Source organism: Neoarius graeffei, chromosome 26 (assembly GCF_027579695.1).
Source record: "Neoarius graeffei isolate fNeoGra1 chromosome 26, fNeoGra1.pri, whole genome shotgun sequence".
In the NCBI taxonomy this organism is placed as follows: Eukaryota; Metazoa; Chordata; class Actinopteri; order Siluriformes; family Ariidae; genus Neoarius; species Neoarius graeffei.
Window position 1 is genome coordinate 2,397,287 of NC_083594.1, and position 20,505 is coordinate 2,417,791.

Sequence of the window (20,505 nt, forward strand, 5' to 3'; positions counted from 1 at the left end):
AAAAGTCACAATATTTTACTGCAGTATGTAAACTCTTATAAGAATAAACATGACCGTTGCTAAAATGTAAGCTCTTGTAAAAAAAAAATGAAAAAAATTCGCAATATTTCTCAAATGTTACACAAAATAAATCCCATGTGAGAAAAATTCATCATATTTCTTAAACACTGCGTAAAGCTGTAACAGAAAAGCAGTAAAATGTTAACGGAAAAAGTCTTCAGAGTAAAAATGACGTTATATAAAAGCACATGTTCTGATAAAGTGACTATCAGAAGTCTCTGTTTTTGAGGATGATGGGCGCGATCAGAGTCATGACGTAGAGGAGGAGGCAAGTCCAACTGGATGTGATTTTCACCCAGACTGGGCCTCGCTTGTGCGTGATGTCGCTGTAGTCAGCATCGGGTCTGTTATGGAAATAATAAGCAGTTATTTGCTGATGCTGAAGGCAGAGACTGGTGGCAAACAATTCGAAACCAAGGATTACATCACAGGAAATTGCGTCACAGCCAGTGAGCACTGTCGCCTCAACAGAGTTTTCAATACTGTTTTCTTTTCCTTGTTTATTTAGTTTCGTGGACTTTTGTGAGAATGTTGCGTAGCCCCGCCCCTTTCAGACAGCTTTCTGTAATCTGTATTGCTTCATACAACATGAAACTGAATCAGATTGGATAAAAACTTACTCTGATCCTGATTCAAACAAAGCAGACTAATATGTGAAAGAACACCTGGTTTAAATTGTAGCTCTCTTTACACAGTTAAATAAATAAATAAATAAATAAATAAATAAAAATCACAGAATGACCCCAGTTAAAATCATGTCAAGTCACTTTACTTTATTTTGTTAAATTTTGCTGATTATTTTTGATTAATTCGGATGTGTCGCTATAAAACGGCACCAGCTGTGACCTGGACGTTCCTTACCTGTACCAGTTTGTGAGCGTCATCATGATGTAGAGCGAAGCGAGGAAGAGCTGGAGGTGAAAGAAGGAGTAGCTGTACTGCACGCTGTCTCTTTCATTATCTATCACCCGTCTCGGCCCCTCTGACATGCCGAGGCTTCCTGTCGAGCAGTCCTCTATCAGCACGGTGTCCGCAGGAGTCAGCAGGAGTTTGTTCACCTGACTGGTGCTGGACGATCGGATGCTGCCAAGTCAGAGAGCCGTATGTCAGCGCATGCATGCAGGTTTTCCATCAGTTACAGGCAGGTTAATGGCTACAGTTTGTATATTTTCTACACACACACATCATATATAGTAGGGTGCATCAGTTGCCCTCACTTTCATAAAATCTGATGCATTTTTGTTTGGGTGTTCCTTTTCACCAATAAAGACATCCTGTAAAATGTTTTGACCATATTCAAAAGTCTAATGGTGGCACCATGAGGTTCATTTTTTGCCAAAAAACGCTTATTTTATGTTTTCGCGTAAGGTTTGAATCACAATGTTGGACTCCATTTATTGATTTCTTGTGAGCCAGAGATGATGTTAAGAACCTTTGCAAGGGATTGAGAAGCATTAATGTGATTCATAATACATTTGTATTGTTTAAAAGTAGTTGAACAATGATTCAATGAACAGCTAAAACTCAAACTGTGCGTGATAATATATTTAGAATATGTACTAAAAATGCGTATCTAAGATATTTGGTATACTCTATAAGGTGCCATAATGTTTCATGAAAAGTGATCGAACTTTTGTCATAAAAGTCATAAAATAGCAGCTTTTTCCATAACTTTGAGCTCCTGGTGCCGCCATTAAACTTTTGAATTTTGTCAAAATATTTCACCCAGTGTGTTTTCTTACCAAAACGAACATAAAAACAAAAATGCGTCATGATCGGAGGAACTTTTCATTTTTAGGGGGCAACTGATGCACCCTAATATATAAGTTGATTAATTTTCTGTAACAGCAGCTCGGACAGTAGCACAGGTTTATATTAATGCGCTCTTTCTAATACGTCATTGTTTCTATAGTAACGGGTCATTCACAGAGACTACAAGAGGACGTAAAATAACACTAACGTGGTGAAGTTTTCTGAAGGAGAAATGTGGTTTATGTAACATTCCGGAAGCGTTGGCAGTAAAGCCGTAACATTCCACTTTCTGACGTTTTCAGGACACAAGTTTTGTGCTTCATTCTGTTTCTCGATAGCATGCTTCCATTTTTGCTATTAAATATAACCTATAAAAAACACATGCCATTCTTTAATAAATAATAATAAAACACGTTGAGACATGCTGTTAAAGGAAATTAATCAACTCAATCAACTTGTTAACAGTAACTCTGCTTGATCACTCCATCCATTATCTGTTCTACAGGGTCGCAGGCGAGCTGGAGCCTATCCCAGCTGACTACGGGCGAAAGGCGGGGTACACCCTGGACAAGTCGCCAGGTCATCACAGGGCTGACACATAGACACAGACAACCATTCACACTCACATTCACACCTACGCTCAATTTAGAGTCACCAGTTAACCTAACCTGCATGTCTTTGGACTGTGGGGGAAACCGGAGCACCCGGAGGAAACCCACGTTTGATCACATCACAATGTTTTATATTTTACTTGTGGAATGAATCCGGGATGGAAATGTTATGAGGATGTGCTCATACCTCGAGTATAAAAGGCATAAGACGAACAGTAACAATCCCACGATGCTTTGCGTATCCTCAGCGAGGAAATAAGGATGCGTGGGGGGGTGGATGAAGGTTTGGTTTGTCGAAGAGACATTGGAAGTGGGGACCGGCTGGAAAAAGCTCAGCAGGCTGGGATTACACAACTTTTCTGATTCGGGATTAAAACACAAAACAAAAACAGTGATTTCAGCCTCATGGTACAAATCCATTAGTTAATAAATTTAAACAAATCATTTATACAATGATTTTGCCATGTTACTTTTCGTAAATAAGGCGAACGTTTTACTTCTTCTCATCATCACATGATAATTTATCTTCATTATAAAATTTGAACCACATTGCAGCTTGTTAGTCTGACTTGTCTAAATTAACACTCACTGAAATACAGTTTAATTCATTTCCAGAAGACCACCGTGCTCTGCAATGTCACATAAACATTATTGAACACGTTTAATGAACAGCATCGAAAACTCTGAGTATTATTTATCAAACTGCGTATGAATGGTTTTATTTATTCGTTCAATGATTTACAGGAACATTTACACACGAAATGTGGTGTTCGTTAAAATCCAGTTGGTTAAAAACAACGTCATGTCCGACAGCTCACTCCTGAATTTGTGTAAATTCCCATATCAGGAGACGCTTTAATGTGAACTTCGACTGATGACTTACTGTGATTTTATATCCAGATTACGCTGTTAAGTTTAAATCAGTGGGTTATTTTATATTAAAGGCCTGAAAGGAAGAAATGCAAAAAAATTGAGAAAATAATACTGCCCATTTGAAAAGGACAGAAGTAATGGTACCTGATAAAAGAAGCAGCGTGTGTGTGTGTGTGTGTGAGTGAGAGATCGCTGACACGCTGCACTGGCTGAGCTGCATTACTGGAAGATTTAGGAGGCGGGCTTTCACCCTTTAACCATAGTTTTTATATCTCTCTGAGCTTAGACTTTTATGGGGATTTGTGGACAAGTATAAATGTAAGTAACTCTGGGGAGGGCAGTTTTTAGTTTGGCCTGGACAAGAAAATATTGACACACAACTTTTACTAAAGCTAAGGTCTCACATAGCCGGTTGATCCATGAGAACTGTGGCTGGGGTTACTGTGGACATGGCGGGAGATTTTGGAGGTGAGCCATCACATAAATTTGGGCGGAGTAAATATGCAAACGAAGTCACGGTGGTAGTAGCAAAAGATGCCGGTAAAACGAATGCCACCAATGATGTATAGAGATGTAGGGCTTTATGATGGCAGTGCGTATGGTTTCCATATATGCGGTACGGCACAGCCACAACAAGATGAAATAAGCCACGCCCCCAGACAGACTTTTCACTTTCTGCAGAATGTTGTTCTGTGAACATTTTAAGCTTGACGATTGAGACAGAATGATACAGTAACCCCTGGTAGCCCACATAAGCCTCATGTATGCCTCAAGGATGCTCACGGATGCCTTCATGGTTGCGATGGATGAATTAATCGGCGCTTGACCCACGGCAGTTTAACATGACAAAACTTTCCAGGGATGGAAGCCACGCCCTCCTGATTATCAAAGTAGTTCCCTGGCTCTCGTATATTCCGACAGAAGCCCTTGGGACACATGCCAGTTGATCCCCAGCTGGCCCAAAATCATCTACTGTGAAGTGATTCCGGCTCTGTGAGACCTTCGCTTAAAAGACTGATAAATAAGGCCGAGTGTTGGTTTAGACAGACTGTGAAACTTTTCTTGCCTCATTTAGATCTTGCTTGGAGATTAAAAATGAAGTATGGTATCCCACAGGGTTCTGCTTTAGGCCCTTTCTTATTTTCCATTTATATATAATTTCTTGGACAAAACAACAAGCATCCTCACACATCTGATATGACAGGATTACAGGGTCATGTGATTAAACCTGAGCTCCAGTGCGCCTTGTTCACTGCAGTACCTGGTTCGTTTGACAGCGCTGACCAGGTGAGGTACATGGTGTACAGAGTGATGAAGGACGACTGCATGAGTCCAGAAGCAGGGAGACGTTTCTGTAAACCAGAATAACGGATGTGAGACATGAATCTGAAAAAGTGTGTAAAGTAACAACATTCATGATTCAAACAACAGCTACTGTAGACTGAAGTAAGATTTATGCTGATTTAATTTTGAATGTTCATTTCTTAGTGCAGTTTGGTTACTATGACGCCACCCCAGGCCACGCCCCCTGTGCCTCACATTCAAAAATGTACTGGCAGATTTGTTGTGGAAGTGATGCAGATGAGAATATATAGTAAATAATGATAAAGTTATAATTTAATTTTAAGTGTATAAATGTGGTACACGGTGCTGCTGCTTTGCAATTTCACACAATAATTTTATTTAAATTTGATTCTGGAGTTTAATAATGTCCTAACTTAAATATGGGGTCTGAATGTTTCAAGAAATGTGCAGAGTGTAAAAGTGAACAGGTAAAAGTGAACAGGTAAAGCACGTGTTGGAATTTAAAAAAAATGAAAGTACACGTAGTTTTAATCTCATTGATTCCTGACTTTTTGGACATTTCTGATATTCACTGAACTGGTTAATCATTTGTCAGGAAAACATCACTTACACGAACTTTCTTCTGAATGGAGATCACTGAAGCGATGACGCACAGTATGAGGTTGAAGCTGATGAAGAACCTGTTGAGGACACACTTCACAGGCCGAGCGTAAAAAATGAACATGAGCGCGGCGCCGCTGATCGACACAGAGTAGTTCAGTAACGTCACACTCACCAAGGCTAGAGAGAGAGAGAGAGAGGGGGAATAAACTAAATCCAGACCAGTTTAATGGGGATTCAAAACTGTAACATTCGCAAATAACAAAGAACAATAATATAACTGAAAAGCTGATAATATTTCAGGGTAAAACACGTTCTTAATTATAAAGTCATGATAAAGTTAGACTCACGCACCAAAACCCCACAGCGTTTTATTCTCGTTTTCCCGCTTGTCATGCCATGACTCGCTCCACGAGTGCACAAAGTCCATGAGGAGGATCAGCTGGATGAGGATGAAGCAGAAAGCTCCACCTGCACCCACCATGAACCAAACTGACCAAAAAAAATATTATATACACACACATCACATCCATTGCACCAGACCATTATTTTTTAAAATTTCTGATTTTTTTATTGTTAAGTGCAAAAGTCTGACTCCCCTTGATACAAAACAAATCTGTTCATTATTCATCTCATCTCATTATCTGTAGCTGCTTTATCCTGTTCTACAGGGTCGCAGGCAATCTGGAGCCTATCCCAGCTGACTACAGGAGAAAGGCGGGGTTCACCCTGGACAAGTCGCCAGGTCATCACAGGGCTGACACATAGACACAGACAACCATTCACACTCACATTCACACCTACGCTCAATTTAGAGTCACCAGTTAACCTAACCTGCATGTCTTTGGACTGTGGGGGAAACCGGAGCACCCGGAGGAAACCCACGCAGACAACATGCAAACTCCGCACAGAAAGGCCCTCGCCGGCCACGGGGCTCGAACCCGGACCTTCTTGCTGTGAGGCGACAGCACTAACCACTACACCACCGTGCCGCCCCTGTTTAAAAAAAGCATTTATAAGATATTAAAGCAACTACAACCCCAAATCAGAAAAAGTTGGGAGACACCCTGTGAGTCAGATCCTCTCCAAAATGTTACGGGTTCTTCCTCAGCCAAAGCTGCACCTTTCCACCGAGTTTCATGAAAATCAGACTGGCAGTTTTTCTGTAATCCTGCTTACACGCAAACAAACAAATAGCACTAAAAAAAAAAACCTTATTGATGGAGATAATTAAACTGTGGTGACCAGTGAATTAATGGAAATCCTAAATTTCAGAGCACCCTGAAAGTAAAGAAAAGTAAAGCCACCCCATAACACCAGCAACAGGAAATCTCTGGTACTGCTCCAGATTAAACAGTGAGGAAAATGCCCTTTCATTTCTTTTGCAAGTGCCTCCAAACTCTTTCGTATCATCCGATTTGTTTGTGTGTCAGGATTTTTGGGGTTTGGAGTCAGATGCAAGTGCAGGTGGTTTTTTTTTTATTAAAGAAAACACAAATAAAGTAGAAACACGGATTATCTGTGGGACAAACAAGAACGAGAGCCGGAAAAACGTGGCACAACACATACATGGGATTAATACAACCAAGCTGAAATATAAACATATACATGACAAATGCTTGACAGAGGAATGGAGACAACACAGAACTTAAATAGTAATACTAATTAGGTGAAACAGGTGCAAAAGATCAGTGAGACATGTGACAGGGTCATGTGATGTTATAGGACTGATGGGTAGTGTAGTGATTTGCAACTGATTCCAGCAGAGGCATGACGTTGTTAATCATTTTAAATGTGTTAACGCTCAGCATGATGCTACCAACAGCGTGCTTCTTGTAAAGAATTTTCCAAAATATGGATGTTTTTTAATTTTCTCTCTACTGCAATATTTTGCGGAGATTCATGACATAAAATTGAAAGTCTATTGTAGTTCAAAAATGTGGAAATGTTTAAGGGGGTGAATACTTATGCAAGACACCGTAATAATATTCAGCAGTATAATAGCCATGGTATATATTTTCTGTGAAGGTTGTCATATGCTTCTGGTTGTTGTCTTATTGTACAATACCCACATTTATTTATTTATTTTGTCAATAAATTGTAAAATTATGAAAAGGTCCATTTTCCCTTTTTCTAATCCAGAAACCAAGGGGCGTGTAAACTTTTGCACTTAAGGGTAATAATGGAAATACTGATGAACATGAAGAAAATTTATGTATGAAATAATATTTACAGGTTTAAACAAGCAGAAAATAATAATAATAGTGTTAATGTATAAAAAGATTAAAAAGAAATAAAATCGTATATAAAGCGTTTTTCTTACTGTAGGAAAAATGTCCCTCTGGAATGTAAAAAGCTCCGGCAGTGAGTGCAATAATGACTGCGATTTTGAAAAACCAGCAGCTACGTAAAGAAAAAGGAGAAACCTCTCAGAGAAACACTCAACAAAACATTTCACCAACTTGGAAACGTTTTTACATTAACTGTAAAGCCCAATCAGGTGTGAGGATGAATTAGCCCTCGTTAGTTAATCAGTTATTTACCCGTTGTGAATCGCAGCTCGATGGTCTCTGCTGTTCTTTATGTTGATGGTAAACAGACAAAAAGCCAAGAAGCTGATGCTCATGCCAAAGCAAAGACGATACACAGCTTTGTAGCCCACAAAGATGTCACACTGAAAAACTCCTCTGATGTTGGACATCATGCCGCCTTCACAAAATCCAGGGATCTGAACAAGTGAGTCAGAAAATCAATTCGCATTTCTCTTTACAAATTATTCACTCATCCATTCATATTATGATCTCAAATGATTCACTCATCTATTTCTATTAAAGCCTCAAATGATTCACTCATTTCAATCATATTGTGAACAAAAGAGTGACTCCTTTGAGATCAAATTGTGACTGGATGAGTGAATCATTTGAGACTGAAATACAGATAGATGAGTGAATCATTTGGGATCATAATGTGAATGAAATGAGTTAATTATTTGATTTCACATTATGATCTCAAATGATTCACTCATCTATTTGTATTTTAGTCTCAAATGATTCACTCATCCAGTCACAATTTGAGCTCAAATGATTCACTCACTTGTTCACAATTTGATCTCAAATGATTCACTCATCCAGTCACAGTTTGATGCCTAAAGAGTCACTCTTCTGTTCACATTATGATCTTAAGTGATTCACTCATTCATTCACATTATGACTGCAAATGATTCACTCATCTATTTGTATTAGTGTCAAATGATTCATTCATCCAGTCACAATATGATCTCAAACAATTCACTCATTTAATCACAATATGATCTCAAATGATTCATTCATCTGTTTGTCTTAGAGTCTCAACTGATTCATTCGTCCAGTCACAATTTGATCTCAAAGGAGTCACTCTTTTTCATATTAGGACTCAAATGATTCACGCATTCATTCACATTACAATCTCAAATGAGTCACATATCCACTCACAGTATAACCTCAAATATTTCACTCATATATTCATTTAATAATCTCAAAGATTCATTAATAAATGAGATTAGTCAGACTAAACATGAAATAAATGTTTCCTTGAGTCATTGGAATATTTTAAAGAAAGAAGAGAGGTGTGTGTGCTTTACTTGTTTCATCTGGTGCTCAATGTTGGGTGACAGCATGATGCAGGCAATGATGGTGTCGATTAACAGGATTGAGGCGTAAACGATACGAGTCACTATTGAGTTCTTACATTTCGGGCAAAATCGACACGTCAAACATGTCGCCGAGCCACACAGACACTGAGCCTAAAATACACACACACACACACACACACATATATAATATATACATTATATTAAAACATTATATAATTTTAATGAATACATAATTCGATATGTGAAGTTACAGTTTGGATTAAATAAGTGTGGTAATTTTCTAAACTGTGATAAAAGTACATCATAAACAATTATAATAATGACCATGCTCCATCATCACACAGATATTAGCAATAAACTAATCATAATAATTCTTTAAACATCATAACAGAGCAGAGCGCCATACTTAAGAGAATATGGTGAAGCATCGACCTGATTTTTGATGGCTTTTGCAACTGAACGACATTCAAACATCCGTGTCCCACCACAGGGAACCCAGTCGTAAGTGCCATCTCATAAACACTTGACCACCGGCCAATGAAATTTGTATCTTTATTTCCATAAGATAGATGGGTTTTTATCCAGTGCTTATTTTTAATTTGTTTTTTAAAAAATAATGTGGGATTATTTACGAACACATTTTACAGAAAATATTCACGACAGTTTCATATAAAACGAGTTAAAACAGTTTTATTAGTCCACTCGCTTGTTGGACGGGTGACGGTTTGTGTTGTGTAAGACGGATTAAGTGCAGGAAGAGTTTTATTGAAAACACACGAGCAAACAGATCCAAAATAGAGACAAAGGCTGAGTGGAAAACCAGGCAGTGGTGGAGTGAGCCACAGACAGGATATCAGAGGGATACAATACTCACAGTCCAAAAACACAAAAAAAGTGCTGGTTCACTGCTGTCCCCCAGGCACCCAGCAGAGTCTCACCATAATAAATGTGCTGATGTTGTTTCTGGCACATGGCATGCAGCGTCAAAGAAAGGAATAAATATGTATCATAACTGCGATGTGAATCTCATTATTGGTCTCACTGTAAAAAGACAATGCAGGGGGTGTCGTGGCTCAGGTAGCTAAGGCACCATACCATAAATCCAGGGACCTGGGTTCAATTCTGACCTGAGGTCATTTCCTGATCCCTCCCTGTCTCTCTCTCCCACTCATTTCCTGTCCTGTCTCTCTCTCCCACTCATTTCCTGTCCTGTCTCTCTCTCCCACTCATTTCCTGTCCTGTCTCTCTCTCCCACTCATTTCCTGTCCTGTCTCTACACTGTCCTATCCAATAAAGGTGAAAAAAAGCCCAAAAAAATATCTAAAAAAAGACAATGCAGTGATTTATTGAGGTGAAAAACACGGCACAATTTGATGGTTCATTCATATATTATTATTCTATTTAGGGGGATTTTGTGCTCTTGGAAATATTTTGCTCATAAACTCATCAGGAGCTCTTTAAGCTCATCAATTAGCCGTGACGTTTGGTGCCTCGTTCTGAGGTGTTAAATCATCGCAGGTTTGACTCATCTCATCTCATTCTCATCTCATTATCTCTAGCTGCTTTATCCTTCTACAGGGTCGCAGGCGAGCTGGATCCTATCCCAGCTGACTACGGGCGAAAGGCGGGGTTCACCCTGGACAAGTCGCCAGGTCATCACAGGGCTGACACATAGACACAGACAACCATTCACACTCACATTCACACCTACGCTCAATTTAGAGTCACCAGTTAACCTAACCTGCATGTCTTTGGACTGTGGGGGAAACCGGAGCACCCAGAGGAAACCCACGCGGACACGGGGAGAACATGCAAACTCCGCACAGAAAGGCCCTCGCCAGCCACGGGGCTCGAACCCGGACCTTCTTGCTGTGAGGCGACAGCGCTAACCACTACACCACCGTGCTGCCCCAGGTTTGACTCGTAAGACATTATTTAGTTCAGTAACACTGTACACACAAAGTTTAATAACATGGCAGAATAAGTCCATATTTGCAAATGATAAACTATTATCCTCCAATTTACTTATGTCTAGAATTTAGATATAAATTATGCCCTTACTGTATAATTTAGATGTTTTATTTACTTTTTGAGGAATTTTGAAATATATACAGTTGTATAGACAGTCGTTTTTCCTCAGTGGGTCAAATGCAACACAAATTAAATCTGTTTATTAAAGGGATTATGGATACTAATGATTTTAGAACATTTCTTAGCGTCTTCAGGAATATGTCATGGAAGCGTGAATCTTAAAAGTAGCCAAAAATACATTTACACGAAAGACGTGACCTTGAAGCGGTTTTATTGCATAGAAACAACACCAGAACTTGTATTTTTCTGGAACACACTGAAAATTCTCCAGAGACGGCAGTGATTTTATACAAAGTACCTCCCTAGAACCGCCCCAAAGCAAGATGGTGGCTGCTATTAAAATCATTGTAAAAAGACTTTGTTCTTTTTTTTTGTTTGTTTGTTTCAAAGCAGACTTCTGATACAGGCTTCCTATTGGCTAAAGCACGTACTTCCACTAAGTTTGAAAATACACAGTCCTGCTCGTAACTCACTCGTAAGTGCTTCCACAATGATAACAATCAGTGGTAAAGAAAATACAATCGTGGTTTTACACACAAGATCCTCTAAATATTCAAACTAGTAAATTGTTCCTCGGCTCAGCTCGTGGCCTGGTGACAGAAAAACCCCTCAGCAGAGCATCATCAATTCACACTAACTAAGGCCTAGAAAAAAAAATTGTGTGTTTCCAGTCGTCCACCCGACCCTGCTAAAACCTCGCCGACCCTGTACATATTTTAACTAGTTCATTCAATAAAGAACTCAATTTCTAAACAAAATACATAGAGAAAATGATCAACAACGCGACATGCAGTCTGTGTGGACTCGTTTACTTAAGACGATACACAAAAAAATCCGTTCCGGGCGCTGCCATGTCGATCGGTCACATGACCACGTGTTATCGCGATCATGTTATCACTTACGGGAGTTTGTTGAGACAAGAACGAGAACATGGCGACCACCAGTGGCACCATGATTTTTAAAATTAACTTTTTATGTTGTAATTTTTCAATAATTTCGTCCTTTAAATCAAATCTCAATTTAATTCAAATTTATAATTTACACCACCCAACACAAGATATAGCACACAACCTTAAAACATCCACTGTATCAGAAGACATAGGTCACACACGACCGTCAACAACGGCCCCACATAGAATAGAAATAGCCGAGGATATAAATCTGGGCAATCTGCTCCATCGGTAAGTATTTTATCAATATTTATTGATTGCAAATTTCACATGCAGTATTACACAAGATTTAATGCCAGTGCTGTCCCTGCCGTAAGCTGTTTCACAAAAATAGGCCTATCTTGAATGGGCGATAATACGAGTAAATTCTAGGCCTAGAGTCTGACAAATTATATACAATACGCTATAAGGTCTTTATAAAAACAGCTTTTAAACTGTATATTGAATATTGAACATTCAAATTTTGACAGTTTTACATACAGTTTAATATTATTGATCTAATAGTAATAAAGCCATAAGTTCTCTACAGTATTAAAGTATTTTTGAGTACAGTATTGGTTTAAAAATTTTACTTACTCTTTAAAAAGTTCATTGACTTTTGTGAAATATTGAAAGACATTCTGAATGTTTGCACTTTACTGATACATGTTTTGTATTAAAATTTCTATATTCTTGAAACTATATTGGACTTTTTTTCTGCAGCATGATTGTAGGAGGAATTCCATGTCAACTGTTCTTGATGCTCAGCTACGGGTCCCCCAAATATTTTTATCGGATTAATCATATTATTTCAGTCTTTAATTTGGTTTATACTTGGTATTAAATATTAATTTATATCTGACAGACAGATAAAAATATTTGTATTAACCACTCTAGGTGGGGGTTTCACCACCGCTACATGGTTCTCTGTAGCCCACTTCAGCATTGAAATTTTTGAAATTAATTTTAACAGACAAAAGTCATATTAAAAAGGTTTAGTATCAACAGCAACAAGAACAGATGAAGCATAAAACTGAAATGGTAAATATTGAAAAAATATCTTAACTCTACAGATATAACATCTTATCTCTAAATTTAGTTATTATTTAAGAATTAAATATTTAAAATAATATGGTTGAAAGTCTAAGAGACTGTCCGTTCTTGTCTTACACTAGTGTGAAGCCGCATAGTCAACACAGAAAATTAAAAAAAATAAAAATAAAAATCCGACTGTCCTACCCTAAATTTTTTGAAGGGTTGACAGGAAACACACAATTTTTTTTCTAGGCCTAATGCAACATAATTTCTCAGTGAGTTTAGGGAAATATTTGTAGCAGGCTCGTGCACCTTCGTGTGGAACAAAAACACATTCCACAGTTTGATCTTTTGCCCCTGAACCAGGCTCAGAGATAACGGTGGCCTCAGATACAGGAATCCAAATACATTTAGAAGCTCTACAGGAAACTAAACAGTAATCTTGAGACCTAAAATAAATTAAAGTTTAAATGTTTGAAGGATTTTTGAATGTGAGTGCATCTTAATCAAGTTCACAGAGCAGTAAGGAGTTATCTGTATTAAACTCTTGCTTGTGTTTGTATTGACTGCAGTATCTCTGATCACATGACCGAGTCTGAGCGGATTAGAAGGTCACTCACAGGCAGAGGACAGAGAAATGAAACAAGTCAGTAATGCGGATATTAAATCATAACTCATGGCTTGTAAGTTTAAAAGCCTGCTTGTGTTCATGCGTGTACTTTTTTATCCGCAGTTTTAACGCAGTGGGAAACAAATCATGTTTGCATGTTTAGTTGGAACGATCCACTATGCACAACCTTGAGAAATACTTTCTCAAGCCAGAATGATGTCGTGTGTGTGTGTGTGTGTGTGTGTGTGTGTGTGTGTGTGTGTGTGTGTGTGTGTGTGTGTGTTCATATCATCTGACCTTAAACTTCTAAAACCTGTTGCGTCAGTTGAGGTGAAATACTCGCGTCTCAAGCCAAACAAGACCAAAACAGGAAATATTCTTCCGATACAGCGCAACATGTCCTGATTATTCCTTACACTCTATTGTCCAAAAACACAGTGTAAACGTACCTTAAATGTTGGATGAGCTTTAAGCCCCATAAGTAAGTTTTAAAGCTGCAGTCCGAGTCACTTTCTGGAATTTGAAGGTTCCTAAAGCGTAAACCTGAGTAGCAAGATTTTACACTTCAAGATCTTTTTTTCTGATCCTTTCCTAAATGTTTTTCTCTTGTATAAATATTTAAGACTGTCTAAGCTATCCACCAATCAGATGCTCTAATTATTGTCTAATACACTATGGCCAAAAGTATACGGACACCTAATTTTGGAAGTGGCTGTGGAACACCAGCACGAGGTCCGGGCCTGATGTTGGGCATAAAGTGTTCCAGCTGGTGTTCCAGTTCATCCCAAAGGTGTTCATGGGGTTGAGTTCAGTCAAGGCTCTGTGCAGGACACTCGAGTTCTTCACTCCAACCTTCACACACCATGTCTTCATGGAGCTCACTTTGAAGACCCACATACTGTATGGTCAGAGGTGGACAGTAACAAAGTACATTTACTTGAGTTCTGTACTTAAGTACACTTTTTGAGTATCTGTACTTTACTTGAGTCTTATTTTTTTTTGGCAACCTATGACTTTAACTTCACTACATTTGAAAGACAAATATCGTACTTTTTACTCCATTACACTTCTATCCAGGTCCTCGTTACTATGAAGCAGCTTTGAAAGTGGATGTTTTTTTCTTTTCTAAAACATGATTGTTTTTTTTGCAGGTGACACTGAGACAGCCGATCAGTAATCACTAGGGTCACGTCGCGTCCATAGACTGTATAAAATCAAGATCAATGATTTCTCCACAGCATTATTTAACATGATCAGTTGATGGCAGAATGGAAGGAGGCGGTTCTTCTGGGGAATGCACGCACACATGCCTTTACCTGGAACCCATGTTTCAGTTTTCTGAAAGGAATAAAGAGATGTTTCATTTTAAATGTTTGCTTTGTTTGACTAAAACGAACCACATCACAGCCTACAAAAGCTTGCCGTTCGACCTGCAGAAGCATATTGAGGTCTGTAAACATTTTATCCCAAGAGAAAGCTTGCAACGAAGTTGTCTGTGCTTTTAGAGCTAGTGATAACATTGCAATAGCTATGCAGTCTGGTTAGTCAAATGACTTTCTATGGATTTGCCCGCCAAGTTGCCGTAGCCTTGTCCACAGCTAATGTTAACACATAGCTAGTTAACTTGGACGCTGTTAGTTAGCATGTAAACATGGAGTTATGCTAACATGAATAACATTAACTTATCTGAAGTATTTTCAGAAATGTTTTAGCATAATCTTGCCAAATAAACAATGTAGAAATCTTTCTTTTCTAGTAACGTTAGCTACACAATATGACTTTGAGTTTGAAAAGAGTTTGCTAGCATGTGAGGTGGAGCTTCACTGACTAGCTAGCTTAGCATTAAACCACCATGATTCCACAGGCAGATTCATATGTGCATGAATACATACACTTGCGCGCGCACACACACACGTGAGACCTGTGAGATGGACAGTACTGTACTAGTCAGTCACAACAAATTGCTGGAATTTTTTGTTTTGATGTCACATGATGGTCTGGCACTTTTTTGTCTTGCTTAAAGCAGTGTTGTTGTTGGGCCGTTATTAAGCTCGAGGTGTGGATCTGGGTTTTAATCAGGTTGGATTGTCAGTTTTATTTTCTGAACAAGCTGCATTTACAGCTATTCCACCATCTTCTTGATTAACATACACACACGTGTACACACACTGCCAGAGCCGGGTCAGAACACCACCATGCTGCTTTGTGTGGGTAGGGAGGAGTGTTACAATTAAAAAAAAAAAAAAAAGAAAGTGACAATGGCTTTTTTTAAGTTCACTTGTGTTTCATTTTGTAAAGTTCTACCAGGCGTTTACTCTACAGGTTCTACACGTTAGTCAGTAAATCCAGTCGGTTGTTTCAGAGGTATTTGGTTTTGTAAGCGTTGTGGCTATAATACAACAATGCGCTGACAGAAAATGTACTTTTAATACTTAAGTATTTTTAAAAGCAAATACTTCAGTATTTTAACTTAAGTAAAAATTTGACTGTACAACTTTCACTTGTATCGGAGTAACATTTGACCAGTGGGATCTGTACTTTGACTTAAGTAATGAAGTTGGGTTCTTTGCCCACCTCTGTATATGGGTGTGATGGTCAGGGGTGCACATACATTTGTCCATGTAGTGTATGTCTAGGATGTTTTTGAACACGTTATATTATAGCAATATTTTAAATACTCTAACTTGAGAAAAATTTAACTAAAACATAAGTATAAGAATAGACCTCAATATGAAATATTGCTGTACATGTTACAACGACAGTAAAGCTGTTTATTATTATTCTTATTACATGTTATTTACAAATTTATAAATCATTTAATTTTTATCGGAACAATCTAGAGCTAATCTCAAAGGGTGAAAAAGCTGAATTGTTTGTGGCTCAAATGCGTCATGTAAGACACAACACACATTAGGTTTTCCTCTTAACAAAGAGGTCAGGACCACACCCAAACCCCTGTGACTTCAAATGAAAGTGAAACTTAACCACAGTATAACGACTCTATTATTCAGTATTTTATTTGAATTGACATTGTGGTGATTTTATATGCATATACTAGTATGTAAAAACACACACACACACACACACACACACACACACACACACACACACACACACACAGGCCTTGATGTAATCACACAAGCAATAATTTGGTTTATGATGACTGTATTTTGATTCAAAGCCAGTGGTGTTGATTTTCAGTAAAGAGTTAATGAAGTTGATTTTACTGAAGATTGGTCAAAGCATTATATTGTTATCTAACCCCGAAGCATGTGTTGAATCAGAATAACCTTAAAGCCTTGTTTGGATGCATATTTACAGTTATCTCGCTCAGGGAGGGCTGTCCTTGTATTAGGAACAGTTCAGTCCGGCCCTGAACATACTGGGAGAGCGAGGCTCGAATGTATCCTTCTACAGCACAGTCTGGCTTTGGAAATATTGGTGGAACACTATATAAAAATGGAAGATTTGAGACTCGGAATCAGTTCACTTTGCAAAACGACTCGGCTTTTATTAATTGATTAAATACAGGTCTAAACTTTTCTGCAAACTCTTTGAATTATTATTTTTGCTTGGGAGAGTTTCCATGACAACATGACATTTTCGATCTGCAGTGTTGCTTGAGTCAGTGTTGCAGTCAAGTCACTAAACCTTGACTCCAAGTCTGGTCTCGAGTCCCCAGTGTTCAAGTCCAAGTCATTAAAAAAATGTCAAGTTGAGTCCGAGAACAAGACTCCACCCGCCCCATGTGACGGTGTCTGTTTCAGCGCCATTAACATTAGCTTGTTCCTGAACATGGCGTATGAACAGGTGAATGTGCTTCTCTTTAATCAGGGAGTGTGAAGTATTCTGTCAGAGACGGTTGGGAGACGGATGGAAGTGCAGAAGGTGTGTTTATTAATACAAGTGAAGACACATAAACAATCCAGAACGGCAGGCAAAATCGTAAAACGGTGAAACAAGTGATAGGGTGAGCGAGGCACAAACAAGCTATCATAGACTCAGCAGAATCAGAGACGAGAAACAGGAAATCAGGGATCAGGAAACCAAACAAGGAAATAAAGCTCAGTAACATGTCAGCAATGCAGCTCAATACTTTGCAAAGTAAGTGTGTTTTCACAGTTTTTATACTGGCGTGCTGATTGTGCCTTAAAGTGCATATTCTAGACCAATTTCGTGTTTTTTTATATGAAAGTATGTCCTTTTACACACTCATCCAGAAGGGTAATTTTGCACAAGGCCATCTGTCAACAGCAGGAAAAAATAAAATAACAAAACGCATCTGGAAAAATCCCAAGGGAGTCTGGAGCCAGATTCGTGACGTTATCTGCGGAAGCGCCAGCAGGCTGCGCGAGCTTTTCACGGTTTCAGTGCACAGCCTGTATAGACCAAGCGCTCCCATTTCTCTCTCATTGTCCGGTCTTTTGGGAAACGATGAGTACTAATCCCATCATGATTGGTGTTGCTACACCCTCCTACGATACATCTGTTAACCATTTTAATAATTATGTAATAACGTTAAAGAAATTTGCAGAAAACCACCAGGTTCGTTTTCTCATAAACAAACCAGCGCTGACGTAGGATTCAGAAGGAGGCGTCCCACACGTGATGTCACGAAAATCAATGTTTGCCGGGAAATCCAAATGGCAATTTTTTTCAGAGGCGGACCAATTCGCCTCAAATGGCTTGATTTCAACTGAATTTTTCTGGTATTGCGCAAGGTAAAAAAATTGCACAAAATTCAAAATGTGACAGATATTTGACCAAAGTTTAATATAAAATAGGAGAATTACATTGATCTTGCTCCTGAATTTACCCGTGATACGCACTTTAATCCTGCACAGGTGTGAGTTGTTTATGGCACACACGTGTGAGAGTCTGCTTGGCGCGTGTGCTGTCTGGAGCGCGCCTGAGAGTCTATCTGATGCACACGCGAAGGTGCACAGGTGCGATACTCTTGCATGAAATTCATACAAAAATTAATGTAGATATAATAAATATCTTATGACAAATTATTATGGCATGTTACAGAAAATAAAGAAAAAAAATCCAAGTCCTTGTCTTCAATTTACAAGCCTTAATGCAGTTAATGTATGAGTCCGAGTCCAAGTCATCAGTGCTCAAGTCCAAGTTGAGTCACGAGTCCTTAAAAGTAGGGCACGAGTCGGACTCAAGTACTACAAGCCTGGCTTGAGTGAACATGTCAAATATCCATCTATCCATTATCAGTAGCCGCTTTATCCTGTTCTACAGGGTCGCAGGCGAGCTGGAGCCTATCCCAGCTGACTACGGGCGAAAGGCGGGGTTCACCCTGGACAAGTCGCCAGGTCATCACAGGGCTGACACATAGACACAGACAACCATTCACACTCACATTCACACCTACGGTCAATTTAGAGTCACCAGTTAACCTAACCTGCATGTCTTTGGACTGTGGGGGAAACCGGAGCACCCGGAGGAAACCCACGCGGACACGGGGAGAACATGCAAACTCCGCACAGAAAGGCCCTCGCCGGCCCCGGGGCTCGAACCCAGAACCTTCTTGCTGTGAGGCGACAGTGATAACCACTACACCACCGTGCTGCCCCCAGTCAAATATATTGTTTATTTATTTGTTAGTTATATGTGTGCATGTGTGTGTTCACTGCTTCGGGTGGGTTAAATGCAGAGAGGAATTTCACAAGTGTGTGATGAATAAAGTTGTGCTTTCTTTCTTTCTTTCTTTCATAATATTTGGGAGTTCATTTCAAATAAAAAGCTAAAACTGTATTTTGAAATGTCTGCTCAGTCAGGAGTTTACTGTTAATGCTGTAATAATAAACTTCTACATCTCATGTAGATCAAATTATGATTACAGCTGGATGAAGTGAGGGAAAAAATGAGATGTTTATCTAAAATCGTGATGTTTTCCTGCTCCATCAGTGATCCTCAGCTTCATTCTGCTTAAAGCTGAAAGGTGTAAAAGCCACAAAAACAAGTCCAGTCTGCTCCTCTTCTGTCTGAAAGTGTAAACAGGTCTGTGACTCTCTCATAAATGTGTATAATGAATTGATCACAGATCTGATACTGATAACGTCGCACAGCTGGAACACATCTGGCTCTAACAGTGAACCTGAAATTCTGCCCAGATAAACCTCCCCTGTGTGCTGAGTGTCAGTGCAGTGAGCAGTGAAGTTAATCCGGTTAGGAAGTCTGAAAACACCGCGTTAAATCCCTCTGATAGAGATGTGTGGGTGACCGGGGGACGCGGTGATCACGCGCAAAACCGCAAACCGGATTAAGGCGCGCGCGCTGAAAAACGCACAAACAAGCGCCGACAGATTCGATTTAAAATCGACTTTTCCAAATATTTCTCTTGTCTTATAAATAAATAAATGAGTAGAAGTCTCGTACCCAGTGCAGGAGGCTGAAGGTCCCTAAAGTCGCTCCCATGATCCTCCTCCTGCGCGCACGCGAGATCACACAAACGGATCGAATCCCCTGCCTGATCGAATCCCCTGCCTGATCTCTCTCAACAACTGCACGAACTCACGAGCCTCAGCAACGCTTCCGAGGGACCATCAGAGATTGAAAACCTCGTTTGCTTTCGATACGGAATCACGTGACCTTTCCCACAAGCCCCGCCCTAATAGTGGAGGGAAAAAGTTAACGGTTAAAAAAGAAGATGGAGAGATCGACAGACAGGACAGAGGCACAAAACCAAAGCAATAAAAAAGGCCCACAGCTCCAGATCACTGAATCAAATGGGAAGGTCTTTGTATCAGGGATCACTTCTGAAAGTCACTTAGATTTAAAAAATAATGAAATTCTCCTGCATGTCTTTGGACTGTGGGGGAAACCGGAGCACCCGGAGGAAACCCACGGGGAGAACATGCAAACTCCGCACAGAAAGGCCCTCGCCGGCCACGGGGCTCGAACCCGGACCTTCTTGCTGTGAGGCGACAGCGCTAACCACTACACCGCCCCAAAATAATTAAATTATCTAAAAAAAAAATCCAACAATTTTTT

General features: G+C 39.3%; 1 protein-coding gene across 2 annotated transcripts; it reads right to left on the minus strand.

Moving 5' to 3' along the window:
• On the minus strand, positions 1 to 20,080 carry si:ch73-267c23.10 (serine incorporator 3). 2 transcript variants are annotated; one of them, XM_060909781.1, is made up of 11 exons: positions 19,891 to 20,080; positions 14,548 to 14,835; positions 8,821 to 8,982; positions 7,745 to 7,929; positions 7,525 to 7,604; positions 5,556 to 5,693; positions 5,212 to 5,381; positions 4,558 to 4,648; positions 2,611 to 2,782; positions 922 to 1,143; positions 1 to 404 (listed from the first exon to the last, which is right to left on the minus strand). In XM_060909781.1, the coding sequence occupies exons 3-11, from the start codon at positions 8,854 to 8,856 to the stop codon at positions 269 to 271; spliced, it is 1,230 nt and encodes a 409-aa protein (XP_060765764.1). In that variant the 5' UTR covers positions 8,857 to 8,982; positions 14,548 to 14,835; positions 19,891 to 20,080; the 3' UTR covers positions 1 to 268. The 2 variants fall into 2 exon arrangements, with proteins under 2 accessions (XP_060765764.1, XP_060765763.1); XM_060909780.1 differs by lacking the exon at positions 14,548 to 14,835 and having other exon boundaries at positions 2 to 404.
• Positions 20,081 to 20,505: the final 425 nt, after the last annotated feature.